Source organism: Neovison vison, chromosome 3, assembly GCF_020171115.1.
Source record: "Neovison vison isolate M4711 chromosome 3, ASM_NN_V1, whole genome shotgun sequence".
In the NCBI taxonomy this organism is placed as follows: Eukaryota; Metazoa; Chordata; class Mammalia; order Carnivora; family Mustelidae; genus Neogale; species Neogale vison.
Genome location: NC_058093.1, coordinates 38,853,707 through 38,870,294, shown reverse-complemented (window position 1 = coordinate 38,870,294; position 16,588 = coordinate 38,853,707). Strand labels below are relative to the sequence as shown.

The 16,588-nt window shown below is 37.6% G+C and overlaps 1 protein-coding gene across 16 annotated transcripts in view; it reads right to left on the bottom strand.

Moving 5' to 3' along the window:
• The window catches only part of SP100 (SP100 nuclear antigen), a 101,649-nt gene extending 85,273 nt beyond the window's left edge, over positions 1-16,376 (bottom strand). For 12 of the 16 annotated variants that reach the window (XM_044241799.1, XM_044241800.1, XM_044241801.1 and 9 more), the window contains exon 1: positions 16,241-16,376. In XM_044241799.1, coding sequence (XP_044097734.1) covers positions 16,241-16,263 — 23 coding nt within the window. In that variant the 5' untranslated portion in view covers positions 16,264-16,376. The remainder of the gene's footprint in view (positions 1-16,240) is intronic. The other 4 variants (XM_044241813.1, XM_044241814.1, XM_044241816.1 and 1 more) reach the window with 1 other exon arrangement.
• Positions 16,377-16,588: the final 212 nt, after the last annotated feature.

Genomic DNA, 16,588 nt, shown 5'->3' with positions numbered 1-16,588 from the left:
AAAATTTTGGGAGGTAGTTTCTTCTAACAGATGAAAATATACCCCAAATCAACTGTGTGACTCTGTTCTATTCACCAGTCTAATATATATATTCTTTTTTCCCCCTTTCTTCTCCCCTTTCAGGTCTCTTCTGATTTGGGTAGTGTATATTTTTCTGGGTTCATTACTACCCTTTTAGTATTCTGTTCTCTCATTCATCCATTCTCATCTGGATAAAATGACAAGATGGAAGAACTCACCACACACACACACACACACACACACAGAACAAGAGGCAGTACTGATGGCTAGGGACCTAATCAATATGGACATTAGTAATATGTAAGAACGAGAGTTCAGAATGATGATTATTAAGGTACTAGCTGGGCTTGAAAAAAAGCATGGAAGATATTAGAGAATCCCTTGCTGGAGAAATGAAATCCTTTCTGGAGAAATAAAAGAACTAAAATTTAACCAAGGTGAAATTTTAAAAGTCTTTTAATGAGATGCAATAAATAATGGAGGCTCTTACTGCTAGGATAAATAAGGCAGAAGAGAGAATTAGTGATAGAGAAGACCAAGTGATGGAGAATAAAGAAGCTGAGGAAGGATGCCTGGGTGGCTCATTTGGTTGGGCAACTGCCTTTGGCTCAGGTCATGATCCCAGAGTCCCAGGATCCAGTCCTGTATTGGACTCTCAGCTCCATGGGGAGTCTGCTTCTTCCTCTGACCTTCTCCCCTCTCATGTTCCTTTTTTTTTCTCTCTCTCTCAAATAAATAAACAAATAAATAAAATCTTAAAAAAAAAAAAAAGCTGAGCAAAAGAGAGACAAACAACTACTGGACTATGAGGGGAGTATTTGAGAGGTAAGTGATACCATAAGATGAAACAATATTAGAATAATTGGGATCCCAGAAGACGAAGAAAGAGAGGGGGCAAGGTATATTGGAGTAAATTATAGCAGAGAATTTCCCTAATTTGGCGAAGGGAACAAGCATCAAAATCCAAGAGGCACAGAGAAGCCCCCTCAAAATCAATAAAAATAGGTCCACACCCCATCATCTAATAGTAAAACTTACAAGTCTCAATGACAGAAAACCCTGAAAGCAACTTGGGACAAGAGGTCTGTCACATACAATGGTAGAAATATAGATTGGCAGCAGACCTATCCACAGAGACCTGGCAGGCCAGAAAGGACTGGCAGGATATGTTCAGAGCACTAAATGAGAAAAATATGCAGCCAAGAATACTATATCCAGCTAGGCTATCATTGAAAACAGGAAAGATTAAAAAAAACTTCCAAGACAAACAAAAACTAAAATAATTTGCAAACACAAAACCAACCCTACAGGAAATATTGAAAAGCATCCTCTAAGCAAAGAGAGATCCTAAAAGTAACAGAGCAGAAAGGAACAGAGACAATGTACAGTAACAGTCACCTTACAGGCAATACAATGGCACTAAATTCATATCTTTCAATAGTTACCCTGAATGTAAATGGGCTAAATGACCCAATCAAAAGACACAGGATATCAAAATAGATAAAAAGACAAGACCAACTGATATGCTGTCTACAAGAAACTCATTTTAGACCCAAAGCCACCACCAGATTTAAAGTGATGGGATGGAAAGCAAATTACCATGCTAATGGACATCAAAAGAAAGCTGGGGTGGCAATCCTCATATCAGATAAATTTATATTTTAAGCCAAAGACTATAATAAGAAATGAGGAAGGACGCTATATCATACTTAAAGGGTCTGTCCAACAAGAAGATCTAACAATTTTAAGTATCTATGCCCCTAACATGGGAGCAGCCAATTTTATAAACTAATTACTAACAAAATCAAAGAAACACATCAACAATAATACAACAATAGTCTCTACTACACCCCCTTTACTGAAATGCACAGATCATCTAAGCAAAAGATCAACAAGGAAATAAAGGCTTTAAATGACACACTGGACCAGATGGACATCACAGATATATATAGAGCATTCCATCCCAAAGCAACAGAATAAACATTCTTCTCGAGTGCACATGGAACATTCTCCAGAATAGATCACATCCTGGGTCACAAATCAGGTCTCAACCAGTACCAAAAGATTGGGATCATTCTCTGAATATTTTTAGACCACAATGTTCTGAAACTGGACTCAATCACAAGAGGAAAGTTGGAAAAAACTCAAATACGTGGAGACTAAAGAACATCCTACTGAAGAATGAATGAGTCAACCAGGAAATTAAAGAAGAATTGAAAAAATTCATGGGAACAAATGAAAATGAAAACAACTGTTCAAAATCTTTGGGACACAGCAAAGGCAGTCCTGAAGGAAAGTATATAGCAGTACAAGCCTTTCTCAAGAAACAAGAAAGGTCTCAAATACACAACCTAACCCTACACCTAAAGGGGCTGGAGAAAGAACAGCAAAGAAAGCCTAAACCCAGCAGGAGAAGAGAAATAATAAAGATCAGAGCAGAAATCAATGAAATAGAAACCAAGAGAACAGTGGAACAAATCAATGAAACTAGGAGCTGGTTCTTTGAAAGAATTAATAAGATTGATAAGCCCCTGGCCAGACTTATCAAAAAGAAAAGAGAAAGGACTCAAATAAATAAAATCATGAATGAAAGTGGAGAGATCACAACCAACACCAAAGAAATGCAAACAGTAAGACCATATTATGAGCAATTATAGGCCAGCAAATTTGACAATCTGGAAGAGATGGATGCATTCCTAGAGACATATAAACTACCACAACTGAACCAGGAAGAAATAGAAAACCTGAACAGACCCATAACCAGTAAGGAGATTGAAGCAGTCATCAAAAATCTCCCAACAAACAAGAGCCCAGGGCCAGACGGCTTCCCAGGGGAATTCTACCAAACATTTAAAGAAGAATTAATACTTATTCTCCTGAAACTGTCCCAAAAAATAGAAATGGAAGGAAAACTTCCAAACTCATTTCATGAGGCCAGCATTACCTTGATCCTAAAACCAGAAAAAGACCCCATCAAAAAGAATTACAGACCAATATCCTTGATGAACATGGATGCAAAAATTCTCACCAAAATACTAGGCCAGTAGGATCCAACAGTACATTAAAAGAATTATTCACCACGACCAAGTGGGATTTATTCCTGGGCTGCAAGATTGGTTCAACATCTGCAAATCAATCAGTGTGATACAATACATTACTAAAAGAAAGAAAAAGAACCATATGATACTCTCAATAGATGCTAAAAAAGCATTTGACAAAGTACAGCATCTTTTCTTGATCAAAAATCTTCACAGTGTAGGCAAAGAGGGTACATACCTCAATATCATCAAAGCTATCCATGAAAAACCGACAGTGAATATCATTCTCAATGGGAAAAAACTGAAACTTTTTCCTCTATAGTCAGGAAGTGGCAGGGATATCCAATATCACCACTGCTATTCAACATAGTACTAAAAGTCCTAGCCTCAGCAATCAACAACAAAAAGAAATAAAAGGCATCCAAATCACCAAAGAAGAAGTCAAACTCACACTCTTTGCAGATGATACAATACTTTATGTGGAAAACCCGAAAGACTCCACTCTAAAACTGCTAGACAGAGACATAAAATTTGTTAAAATCAAATATATGCAAATTTTGATATTTCAAATGTAACCAAAACAAAAAATAAGGTTATTCATAACCATATCAAAGCAAAAATCAAGAAACAGATAATGGAACCAATGTTCTATGGATGTTGAAAACACTTCACCTCTAATTTTTAACACTTCACATATTAAAAAAATGATCAAAATATACACACTCTGGGACCCCCTGGGTGGCTCAGTCAATTAAACATCTGACTCTTGATTTTGGCTCAGGTCATCTCAGAGTGGTGGGACTGAGCCCTGGGTAGGTCTCTGTGCTCACAAGAGAGTCTGCTTGAGATTTTATCTCTCCTTCTCCCTCTGCCCCATCCCTCCATCTCTCTTTCTCATAATAAATAAATAAAATCCTTGGGGTGCCTGGGTGGCTCAGTGGGTTAAAGCCTCTGCCTTTGGCTCAGGTCCTGGGATCCTGGGATCGAGCCCCACATCAGACTCTGCTGGGCGGGGATCCTGCTTCCTCCTCTCTCTCTGCCTGCCTCTCTGCCTACCTGTGATCTCTGTCTGTCAAATAAATAAATAAAATCTTTTTAAAAAATTAAATAAATAAACAAATAAATAAAATCCTTAAAAAATGCACAGGCTCTGGATAAATAAGCAAGAATAATTTATCATTTACTCTTGTGACATAAAAATAAGGCACACACCATTTCCCCCAATGTCCATGAAATATGTACAATCTGGATCATAATCTTGGCCACAAAAGAAATCTCAATAAATTATAATAAGTGGATGCTGAACAGGCTATAGGTTAAAGAAAATAAACCAAACAGAGAGTTTACAAAAGAAAACAACAAGTACTGTGTTGGATCAAAGATAATATAGACCTTGTGGTTAGAGACTATTTCCAAAATAGAGGAGGAGTAATATTCCATTGTATATATACACCATATCTTCTTTATCCATTCATCTATCAATGGGCACTTGGGCTGCTTCCACATCTTGATAGTTGTAAATAATGCAATAAACACAGGGATGCATTTATCTTTTTGAATTAGTGGTTTTTTTTCTTTTGGTAAATACTCAGTAGTAGAATTACTCAATCATTTGGTATTTTATTTTTAATTATTAAAAGAATGAGATCTTGCTATGATCTCATGATGAGATATTATGCTAAATTAAAGAAGTCAGACAGAAAAAGACAAGTACCATATGATTTCACTTACAAATGGAATCTAAAAAACAAAACAAAACAAACAAACAAAAAAAACCCAAAATCAGACTTTTAAATTCAGAGAACAAACTAGTGGTTGCCAGAGGGGAGGTCCAGGTGATGGAATGGGTGAAATAGGTAACAGTTATTAAAAGATACAAAGTTCCAGTTATAAAATAAATAAGTCACAGAGAGGAAAAATACAGCAAAGGGGATACAGTGAGTAATATTGTAATAATGTTGTATGGTGACACATGATTATACTTATCCTGACGAACACTGAATAATATATAGAATTGTTGAATCAGTACCCTGTACACCTGAAATGAATATAATATTGTATGTTAATTATGTTCAATTAATAAAAAGATCAATAATAAAAAAATTTAGCCTAAAAAACATGAAACCATCATAGCAAGGAAAAAAAGAGGAAGAAAAAGTTAAATAATGAAATGAGTAGAGATGGTTCAACATTAGGATATCTCCTTAGATAATTTAGTACATCAACAGACAAAAAGGAGGGAAAAAGCACATAAGTATATCCCTAAATTGTTTTTTATTATCAATTATAGTGGTTATTTTTTATTTCATTAACATATAATGTATTATTTGTTTCAGGGGTACAGGTCTATGATTCATCAGTCTTACACAATTCACAGCACTCACCATAGCACATACCCTCCCCAGTGTCCATCCCTCCCACCCCTCTCTTCTCCAGAAACCCTCAGTTTGTTTCCTGAGATTAAGTCTGTTATGGTTTGTCTCCCTCTTTGGTTTCATCTTGTTTCATTTTTCCCTCCCAATGATCCTCTGTCTTGTTTCTCAAATTCCTCATATCAGTGAGATCATATAATTGTCTTTCTCTGATTGACTTATTTCGCTTAGCATAAGACCCTCTAGTTCCATCCACGTCATTGCAAATGGCAAGATTTAATTTTTTGATGGCTGCATAGTATTCATATGTGTACACACACACACACGCACACACCACCTCTTCTTTCTTTTTCTTTTTTTATTTTAAAGATTTTTATTTATTTGAGAGAGAGAGAGATCACAAGTAGGGAGAGGGAGAGGAAGAGAAGCAGGCTCCCCACCTAGCAGAGACCCCAATGTGGGGCTCGATCCCAGGACCCCGGGATCATGACCCGAGCTGAAGGCAGAGGCTTTAACCCACTGAGCCACCCAGGTGCCCCCCACCTCTTCTTTATCCATTCATCTGTTGATGGACATCTAGGCTCTTTCCATAATTTAGCTATTATGAACATTGCTGCTATAAACATTGGTGTGCATGTGCCCCTTCAGATCACTACATTTGTATCTTTAGGGTAAATACCCAGTAGTGCAATTTCTGGTTCATAGGGTAGCTCTACTTTCAACTTTTTGAGGAAACTCTATACTGTTTCCCAGAGTGGCTGTGCCAATTTACTTTCCCATTCATAGTGTATGAGGGTTCCCTTTTCTCCACATCCTCACCAACACTTGTTACTTCTTGACTTTTTGGTACTAGCCATTCTGAAAGGTGTGATGTGATAGCTCATTGAGGTTTGGATTTGCATTTCCCTGATAATTAGTGGTGTTGAGCATCTTTTCATGAGTTTGTGGGCCACCTATTGGTCATTTTTGGGAAAATGTCTATTTAGAGGCCCTGCCAATTTGTAAATCAGATTAGCTTTTTGCTAGTGAGTTGAATTCTTTATATATTTTAGACATTAACCCCATATTGAACATATGATTTGCAAATATTTTCTCTTATTCATTAGGTTACCTTCTCGTTTTGTTGATTGATGCCTTCTGTTGCTATGCAGAAGCTTTTTAATTTGATGTATTCCACTTGTTTATTTTTGCTTTTGTTGCTTTTGCTTTTGGATCAAATACAAAATTCAACACCAAGACCATTATCAAGTAGTTTATCAACTATGTTTTCTTCTAGGACTTTTATGGTTTCAGGTCTTACATTCAAGTCTTTAATTCATTTGGGTTAGTTTTTGTATACATTATATTCTATTTATGAGGGGTATATAAAAAAATAAAACTTCTTCAGTCAAGAAGACTGAAAATAAAGGGACTGGAAAAGACACACTAAGCAAATGCAAAGAGTGTTTTGCGAAAAAACCTAAAATTAGAAGCAAATAGAAGTTATGTTGAAAAGCCTTACAAATAATGTAGGTTATTTCATACTGATAAAATATACACTTCACCAGACCATATTGTAGAAGTCATGATCTATAAGAAAATGTCTTTAAAATACTGAGGGGAATACATTACATGTTAATAAAAAATAAATTTTTTTAAAGATTTTATTTATTTATTTGACAGAGAGAGATCACAAGCAGGCAGAGAGTTAGGCAGAGAGAGAAGGGGAAGCAGGCTCCCCGCTGAGCAGAGAGCCCGATGCGGGGCTCAATCCCAGGACACTGAGATCATGACCTGAGCCGAAGGGAGCGGCTTAATCCACTGAGCCACCCAGGCGCCCCCAAAAATAAAAATTTTTTAAAAATAAAAATAAAATACTGAGAGGACATATTTTATAGCTAGATAGTGGCAGAGCTAGGATTCAGAACACCCCTCCCCAAACTTTCTAAATACCCCCTGAGCTCCTATCCTCCCTCCTGGCCAGCATTAAATAGCACACGATGAATCACTATATTATATTACTCTTCAAATATGGAGAAGCTGCAAAATCACATGTATTAGGCCACAAGAAATTAACAATTGACTATGAAATGAAAGAAAATCTTAAGGAACACTTTTTCTAACCATATTTGATAAGACCAGAACAAACAACCAGGACAAAGAAAGATCTCCTTCAATCCTATTCACTGAGAAATTTTCAAAACTCCTTCCAAACAGTCCTTAGTTCTTATTGTTGTTGTTGTTTAAGATTTTATTTATTTATATGACAGGCACAGATCACAAGTGGGCAGAGAGGCAGGCAGAGTGAGAGGGGTGGAAGCAAGCTCCCTGCTGAGCAGTGAGCCTGATGCGGGACTCGATCCCAGGATCCTGGGATCATGACTTAAGCTGAAGGCAGAGGCTTAACCCACTGGGCCACCCAGGTGCCCCCAAACAGTCCTTCGTTTAAAAAGTAAATCAAAATAGAAATTACAGAAGAGTAAGAAACAAACTTTAATGAAAACATATAAAACCACAGACATATAAAAACCAGATATACCCAAAGTGGCACCAATTCATGGCTTAAAATGTATTTATTAGAAAACAAGAAACATTGAAAAGTAAATTAAATTTTAAATCAAAGTATTAAGAAAAGATGTAAAGGTAACCCCCAACTGAAGATAAAAATGAAGAAAGGAAAAAAATACAAAAATATAATAAAGAACAGTAGGATTTAATTAAATTTCAGACAAAAGATAAAAATAATGGATTGATAACAATCAATAGGTGATTCTTTGAAGAGACAACAAAATGCAAAGTTTGATCAAGAGAACAAAAGAAAAGACATAAATAAACAATGCTGGGAGGAAAGAAAATGAGTTAAGGAAAGATTAAAACTGCAGTTAAAGAAAAGGTTAAAACTTTACAAAAGAAATCCTTGTATAATTTTCTACCAATAAATATGACAATCTAGGAAAAATGGCTACTTTTTAGGAAAATACGAATCATCAAAACTGAGCCTCAACATGAGAACTAAATAGAAATAAAAGTAATAGGTATGTATAATGTATTTCAAGACCAATCCTAACCCTGCTGCCTCCCCCACTACAATATCAGTTTCAAATAGTTTTATAGACAATTTCCAGCAACCCTTCAAAGAACAGATAATATCCATATTAAATAAACCATTCCAATACAATTTTATAAATTTTCAAATCACCCTAAATCATTTTTTAAAAAGATATTATTTATTTATTTGACAGACAGAGATCACAAACAGGTAGAGAGGCAGGCAGAGAGAGAGGGGGAAGCAGTCTCCCTGCTGAGCAAAGAGCCTAATGCGGGACTTGATCTCAGGACTCTGGGATCATGACCTGAGCTGAAGGCAGAGGCTTTAACCCATTGAGCCACCCAGGTGCCACACCCTCCATCATTTTAAGACTACTTTATTTTTGCTATAAATACCAGATAAATGAAAGTCCTCAATAATTAGCAAACCAAATTCAGCATGCATTAAAATGATCATACACCATGATCACATGGGACTTATTTCAAGGATACAAGGTGGTTCAATATCAGTAAAACAATCAATATGATACAAACTTAAATAAAATGAAGGACACAAGTCTTATGATCATCTCAACAGATGCAGGAAAACTATTAGATCAAACTCAATACTCATTTATGATAAAAACTCTCAACAAAGTAGGGTTAGAGGGAACATATCTGAACATAATAAAGGGCATAAAGGACGTACCAACAACTAACACCATGCTCAACAGTGAAATGTTAAAAGCTTTTCCTCTAAGATCATAAACAAGGTAAGGATGTCCCCTACCTTGCTACTTGTTTTCAACATAGTACTGGAAGTCCTAACTATAGCAATCAGACAAGAAAAAGAAATAAAAAGCATCTGAATTAGTAAAGAAATAAAACTGTCACTGTTTGCAGAAGATGTGATACTATATATAGAAAACCCTAAAGACTCCACCAAAAAACCTGTTAGATCTAATAAACAAATATGGTAAACTTGCAGGATATAAAATTAAAATACAGAAATATGTTGCATTTTCTATACGTGAATAACAAACTAACAGAAAGAGAAATTAAGAAAATGCTATTTACAATAGCACCCAAAATAACAAAATACCTAGGAATAAATTTAAACAAGGAGGTCAAAGACTTGTACTCTGAAAACTGTAAGACACTGATGAAAGAAATTAAAGATGACACAAATAAGTGGACAGATACACTAGGGTCATGGATCAAAACAAATTAATGTTAAAATTTCCATACTACTGAAAGCAATATAATTCCTATCAAAATACCAACAATATTCTTCACAAACTAAAACAAATAATCCAGAAATTTGTATGGAAACACAAAAGATCCCAAGTAGCCAGAGCAAACTTGAGGAAGAATAACAAAGCTGGAGGCATGACAATCCCAGATTTCATGCTATACTACAACAATATGATAATCAAAACAGGATGGTACTAGCACAAAAATAGACAGAAAGATCAGTGGGACAGAATAGAGAGACCCCCCCAAAAAACCCACATTTATACAGCCAAATAATCTATGATAAAGGAGGCAAGAATATACAATGGGGGAAAAGACAGTATCTTCAATTAGTGAGGCTAGGAAAACTGAACAGCTACATGCAAAAGAATGAAACTGGACACTATCTTACACCATACACACAAATAAACTAAAACTGGATTAAAGTCCTAAATGTAAGACCTAAAAGATAAGACTCCTAAGAGAAAAATAGGTAGTAAACTCTTGGACATTGGTCTCAACAATATTTTTTTAAAGTAAGCTCTATGACCAACATGTGGCTTGAACTAATGACCCCGAGATCAAGAGTTACATAATCTACCAACTGAGCCAGCCAGGTGCCCCAAATGATCTTAATGAGATTATATATATATATATATATATATATATATATATATATATATATTTGTATCTCTTTATGCAAGGGCAACAAAAGCAAAACTAAACAATTGAAAACACCTGAAACTAAAAAGCTTTTGTACAGTGAAAGAAACCATTTACAAAAGGCAACCTGGTGGAAGGGAGAAGATATTTGCAAATGATCTATTCACAAGAGGTTAGTATCTAAAACATAAAGAACTGCTACAACTCAACACCAAAAAAATAAGCAATCCAATTAAAAAATGGAAGGAGGACCTGAATAGACATTTTCCCAAAGAAGACATACAGATGGCCAACAGACAGAGAAGATGCTCAACATCACTGATGATCAGGTAAGTGCAAATCCAAACCATGAGATGTCACCTCACACCTGTCAGAATGGCAAGAATCAAAAAGACAAGAAATAACAAGTGTTGGTGAGGATGTGGAGAAAAAGAAATATTTAATGCACTGTTGGTAGAAATGTAAATTAGTACAGCCACTATGAAAAATGGTATGGAGGATCCTCAAAAGATTAAAAACAGAAATACTGTGTGAGCCAGGAATTCTACATCTGGATATTTATCTGAAGAAAATGAAAATGCTAATTCAAAAAGATATGTGCACCCTCATGTTCACTGCAGAATTGTTTAGAAAGCCAAGATATGAAAACAATCTAAGTTTCCATCAATAGAGGAATGGCTAAGGAAGATTCCGTAATATATATTATATAATGGAATATTACTCAGCCATAAAAAAGAAGGAAATCTTTGTCATTTTCAATGACATGGATGGACCTAGAGGGTATGACATTAAGTAAAATAAGTCAGAGAAAGACAAGTACTGTATGATTTCACTTACATGTGGAATCTAAAAAAATAAACAAATGAATAAACACGACAAAACAGAAACAGACTCATAAATACAGGGAACAAACTGATGATTGCCCAAGAGGAGGTAGGTGGGGGGACTAGGTAAAGCAGGTGAAGGGGATTAAGAGGTACACACTCCCAGTTATAAAATAAATAAGCCAAGGGGAGGTAGGGGCACCTGAGTGGCTCAGTGGGTTAAGCCTCTGCTTTCGGCTCAGGTCATGATCTCAGGGTCCTGGAATCAAGTCCCGCATCAGGCTCTCTGCTCAGCAGGGAGCCTACTTCCCCCTCTCTCTCTGCCTGCCTCTCTGCCTACTTATGATCTCTCTCTGTCAAATAAATAAATAAAATCTTAAAAAATTAAAAATAAAAATAAAAAAGCCAAGGGGATGTAGAGTATAGCACAGAGAATACAGTCAATAATAATCTAATAATTTTGTATGGTTACAGGTGGTAACTAAATTTACTCTGGCAGTGGTTTCATAATGTATATACATGTCAAATCACTATGCTGTACACCTAAAACCAATATAATATTATATGCCAATTATACTTCATTTAAAACAAAAAACAGAACCCAATAAACAAAAAGACAAAACAAAAGACACCAACTTGCCTGGGTGGCTCAGTGGGTTAAGCCGCTGCCTTCAGCTCAGGTCATGATCTCAGGGTTCTGGGATTGAGTCCCGCATCGGGCTCTCTGCTCAGCAGGGAGCCTGCTTCCTCCTCTCTCTCTGCCTGCCTCTCTGCCTACTTATGATCTCTCTCTGTCAAATAAATAAATAAAATCTAAAAAAAAAAAAAAAGACACCAACTTGCAAATTTAAGAAAGTCTAGAGACCCCAAAAAGGATAAACACAAAACAAAAAAACAAAATTTAAATATTTAAAGAAACAAACAAATCTAGACTTACTACAGTATAAGTGCTGAGAGAAAAATCTTAAAAGCATTCATAGGACAAATTCAGGAACCAGAACCAAACCTCAAGCAATAAACTTTGAAAAATGACAGTTAATCAACTAGTCAATCCATGAGTGTACATTGCTGGTGTGGTGGGGCAGGATGAAAAAATCTCCCCCAACTCCCACAAGGCAATATAGCTTTCTGTTGGAAAAACTGTGAAAGTTGAAAAAAAAATTAAAAAAGTTACTGAAGAGATGGAACTATGGTAAGGCATTAGCAGGCAAAAGTCAAGTCAAAAGGAGAAACCAGAGACGGAAGCAGGCACAGAGCCACTTTTGACTTGATGGAATGCTGATTCAAGGGAATCAGAACCTCAGGTTTGACAACTTTAAGGGGTGAGGGGGACAGAAGTGAAGTCTGGAGTCCACACAAGGTGGAGGGTCCAGCAGGAGTCCCGGCCACCACCACCACATCTTCCCAGTGAGAATGGAGTGCAGCGGGCAGCTCTGGAAAAACGTGGCTTCCCCCAGGTGCTCTCAGACCCAGACCTGTGTTAAGGAGTTCCTGGAGGCACCTGAATGTGGCAAACCAAAACTCTTTCCAAAGTCGTACCTTCATTGCAGTCCTTGATTTTACCTAAAAATAATTTCCCCAATACAGTGCTAGTACACAAAGACACTGAGCAAAAAAACCTTTGTGAACAGAACATTATGTTTCCCTTTTCTTTGTGGGAAGTGGAAAATGGTAACTTTTTAGTGGAGAAGCCTGGCAAACACCACCTTCATTCAATGATGAAGGTCAACTTCTCTGGTGATAAGTCAGGTTGGCATATATCCCCTGATGTGATGTGATGAGGAGGGCACTTCACCTCCTTGGTACACTCTCAGAAAACCCATCGGCCCAGGCTAATCCTGAGAAAATCATCCAGATGAATGCAAATTAAAAAGAAGTCTACACATTTCTGCAAAGAAGACATCCAGATGGCCAACAGACACATGAAAAAGGGAAATACAAATCAAAACCACAACGAGATATCACCTCACACCAGTCACAATGGCTAAAATTAACAAGTCAGGAAATGACAGATGTTGGCAAGGATGCAGAGAAAGGGGAACCCTCCTACACTGTTGATGGGAATGCAAGCTGGTGCAACCACTCTGGAAAACAGCTTGGAGATTCCTCAAAAAGTTGAAAATAAAACTGCCCTACGACCCAGCAATTGCACTACTGGGTATTTACCCTAAAGATATAAACGTAGTGATCCAAAGGGGCACGTGCACCCAAATGTTTGTAGCAGCAATGTCTACAATAGCCAAACTATGGAAAGAACCTAGGTGTCCATCAACAGACGAATGGATAAAGAAGATGTGGTATATATACACAATGGAATACTATGCAGCCATCAAAAGAAATGAAATCTTGCCATTGGTGACGATGTGGATGGAACTAGAGGGTATCATGCTTAGCAAAATAAGTCAATCAGAGAAAGACAACTATCATATGATCTCCCTGATATGAGGAAGTGGAGATGCAACATGGGGGGTTAAGGGGGTAGGAGAGAATAATGAATGAAACAAGATGGGATAGGGAGGGAGACAAACCATAAGTGACCCTTAATCTCACATAACAAACTGAGGGTTGCTGGGAGGAGGGGGTTTGGGAGAGGGGGATGGGGTTATGTATATTGGGGAGGATATGTGCTATGCTGAGTGCTGTGAAGGGTGTAAACCTGGCGATTCACAGACCTGTACCCCTGGGGATATAAAAATACATTATATGTTTATAGAAAAATTTTTTTAAAAATTAAAAAAAAAAAAAAAGCAGTCTACAGAACGCCTGACCAGTACTCTTCAAACTGTCAAGGTCGTGAAAGAAAAGGAGAGACTGAGAAACTGACACACCAGAAGTGAGTGGCGTCCTAGATTGGATCGTAGAACAGTGTATAAATGTTTATTAATAGAAAAGCCGATGAAACTGAAAAAAAAAAAAAAAGTCCAGAGTTTAATTCACAGTGATGTTACCAATACTGGTTTTTCAGTTTTGAAAAATGTGCCACAGTCATGTCAGAGGGATAATGTCACAGGAAATGAATCTGGGTGTGCAGAATGTAAAAGCTTTGTACTCTCTCTGCAACTTCTCTGTAAATGTAAAATTATTCCACAATTAAAAGCTTGTTTTAAAAAAAAGTATGAGTGAGAAACAGCAGAAACAACAGAAAACAGGGCCAGCTACAAACACCTCCCATGTTGAAAGTATTAGATACCAACCTAAAATTTCTTTAATCTGTTAGATCTTTTATAAAACCTTTTTATAAAAGAAATCTACAGCAAACATCGTCCATAACATGCAGTGATAAAAACTTTCCCTTTGGGATTAGGATCAGGATGGAATCATTGCCATCAGTACTGGGGATAGACTTGAATCCGCCATCTTAAGAGCTCAGGAGCTGTGGCTGAACACCAAGCACAGAATTCATCGTAACTTTTCCCCCTTACATGAATTATTTATAACAGAGGGCGCATCTAGCTTATGAAATCAATAGCATAAAAATTCTACACTGTAAATTTTAAGCTTTAATAAGATCGAGTCATCATAAACAAAGTTCAAAGACAAGGAGAGTGTATTTATAACTCTCAGAATATTTAGCAAATTCTCCTTTCTCGTTAAAGAAACGACAATCATGTCAACTGAGTAACACTGGACAATAAATGAACCAGCAATTTATGGAAGAGGCAAATGGCCAAAAAACACTGTCCAGCCTCCTGTGGAATCAGGAACATGCACAGTAAATCAAGATGTAACTTTTATCCACCACCTTTGCAAAGTTTGGGTGTGGGGAGAGGATTTCTCTCATTTGATATTGGCTCAGCTACTTAGAAAGACCATCTGGCAGGATATATAAACAAGTAAATATTAGTAACCTTTGCTTCCACAATTCCACTTTTTTGGTTGTTGACATGAGACGAATACTTGTAAATGTGCAAAAATATAAGGAAATAGGTGATTCTTATTATAGCTTGTTGGTAAAGCGAACAACTGAATATGACCTAAATGTCCATCAGTGGGGGCTGGGGAGGATGGTTTAAGACTTACGATATATCGATTCTATGGAACAGCATAGAGCTCTTAAAAAGAATGGAGTGTATCTATACGAAGGTGATTGCTAGGATTTTCACTCTTAAAATAAGAGAAAATGAAAAATGCAAAATGGGATATACAATATAATCCCATTTATTAAAAAGGCAAGTCACAATATGCATATTTAGGCAAAGAAGCTATATATAGAAATGCACAGAAAAAGATCTGAAAGGCTCTTCAGGAAACACTTAATAGGACCCAACTGGAAGTTGCAGTGGGGTAGGTGGGAAACGGGGCTCTTGCTCTTGACATACTTCCACTTTTTGTTTAAAATCTTATGAACGAGAATGTATAATGCATTTCTCTTGTAGTAAATAATAAAATGATTAAAATATTAAGTAATATTATTTCTGACCCATTACTAGAGAAAAAGATAGGATTTTCGCCCACTACACACCCTCCCCCCTTTTTTTGGGTCAGAGACACAATCCATTCCAGAACAGAAAATCATAGTCAAGATCAAACCCCTGAGCCTGCACTTCTCTTGGGTGCTCTGGAGCCTTTCTCCTCCTTTTAGGACGGGGACCCAGCCAGAGAGGAGCAGGGCCCGAAGGAGGCCTCTCCAAAGGATAGGTGTGAGCCCACAGCACCCCACGTTTGAGCGTAAGTCAGGTGTTGACTCTGATCTGCATATCTTCTCAACAACCTTCTTTGCGGTGAGTCACGAAGGGAGAGGAGGCCGGAGGGAAAGGAGAAAGTTCAGAGGTCATGAGGAGACAGCAAATCCCTGTCACAAGCCTCATAAAGGACCGGGACTTCAGACAGGCCTCCAGCTGAGCCGGGTGACCAAAAACAAAAAGAAAGAAAGAAAGTCATATGTGTGGTGGAAAGCTGGATCAACACCTCATTTCCTCATTACCCCTTCCTGCCCTTAGTATATTACAAGCCAGCATTCTTATAAACCAGGTCTCAAGTAGAGATTTAGTTTAGTGTCCCAAGTTCAGGGTCCTTAGAAAGACAGGAAGCAGTCCATGGCCAGAGAGAGACAGAGGCGAGAGGGAAGGAGATTGAGACTGACCTGGTGCTTTCTCCATCAGCCATCTTCCCCCTCTGGCCCACCTGGGCCCTGCCTGGGCCTCAAGTGTGGCCTCTGAACCCTCCGTCCCGTGGCCTGGTTCAGGGTGGCTGCGGGAGCCCAGAGCAGGAAGTTTGTGAATTGCCTCACACCCAGAGAGCTCCGCCCAAATGGGGAAAAGAGAAGTGAAAGTATCTCTGAGTTGCCGGGCATTGTTTCCTTCCTGAAGCTCCACGATGATTCTTAGGCCCCAAGACACAGAACAACAGGAATGGAGGCCGAGGAGGGACAATCAGGGCCCCGAGGAGCAGAGCCAGGCCCCAGGGGGCCACTTGTGGGCACAAAGACACA